Consider the following 857-nt stretch of genomic DNA (forward strand, 5'->3'; position numbering starts at 1 on the left):
AAAACAAGCCGCCATACAGCTGTATGGACCGAAAAATAAAAAAGTTACTGCCCCTAAAAGAAGGATGCGCTGCTCACAATCTGCCGGGTGGGACTACAAGTACCAGCATGCTTGTAGTGCCATCAAACGCTTCGCCTGACACTGAAAAGGTTAGCCATCTTCTAACTCTTTGTTTTTTTTTAAAGTGGAACTTCCCTTTAAGCAACTTGTGACTAACGCCCCCATTACTCAGCGAGGGGACAGGTTGGTCCTAACTTTTAGGGACAATAACCTGCCCCCACCCTCCAATCACTGCGCCCCCCTGTCCTGTCCTCTCCACCCCGAGGGGTTAACCGTCCTTGAAACTTACTATGAACTGCAACATTGTGGCAGCTTCTCCTCCCAGCACAGGATTCTCCTCCAGGAACAGGAAGTAGCTGGGCACTAACAGGAAGTGCTCAGGCGGCCATCTTTAAATTGGGCAGAAAGGTTTACAGCTTCGTGGTTGTGTGGTGATCTCTGGTGGTCAGTGGTGGGAATGTCATCTCTGTTATATGTAGTAATATATTACGCACCTTCTATCATACATTATCAGACTATCTAATATATATAATCGTCTTATCCCGTCTGTCTGTCTGTCTGTCTGTCCAGGAAATCCCGCGTCGCTGATTGGCCCGGCTGCGGCCAATCAGCGACGCGGGACTTCAGAAAAAGATGGCGGCCGTTAGCGGCTCAGGTCAGCGGCGATGCAGCTGGGAGATGAGCAGCGCTAGCAGCACAACTACCCCGACCGGCGCCGCTGACCTCCATGCGGCTAACGTCGGGAGATCAGCGGCTTGGCCCGCTGATCTCCCAACGGCAAGTGTGAACAGAGGACC

General features: G+C 51.7%; 1 protein-coding gene across 2 annotated transcripts in view; it reads right to left on the minus strand.

Moving 5' to 3' along the window:
• Positions 1–450, minus strand: part of STMP1 (short transmembrane mitochondrial protein 1) — a 2,542-nt gene extending 2,092 nt beyond the window's left edge. For both annotated transcript variants that reach the window (XR_012250936.1, XM_073650192.1), the window contains exon 1: positions 350–450. Coding sequence is in view for 1 of the 2 variants with exons in the window: in XM_073650192.1 (XP_073506293.1) it covers positions 350–364 (15 nt within the window). In the remaining variant the exon portion in view is untranslated. The remainder of the gene's footprint in view (positions 1–349) is intronic.
• Positions 451–857: the final 407 nt, after the last annotated feature.

This window comes from Phyllobates terribilis, unplaced genomic scaffold (assembly GCF_046119375.1).
Source record: "Phyllobates terribilis strain yellow unplaced genomic scaffold, ASM4611937v1 Scaffold_10__3_contigs__length_209671492, whole genome shotgun sequence".
NCBI lineage: Eukaryota > Metazoa > Chordata > Amphibia > Anura > Dendrobatidae > Phyllobates > Phyllobates terribilis.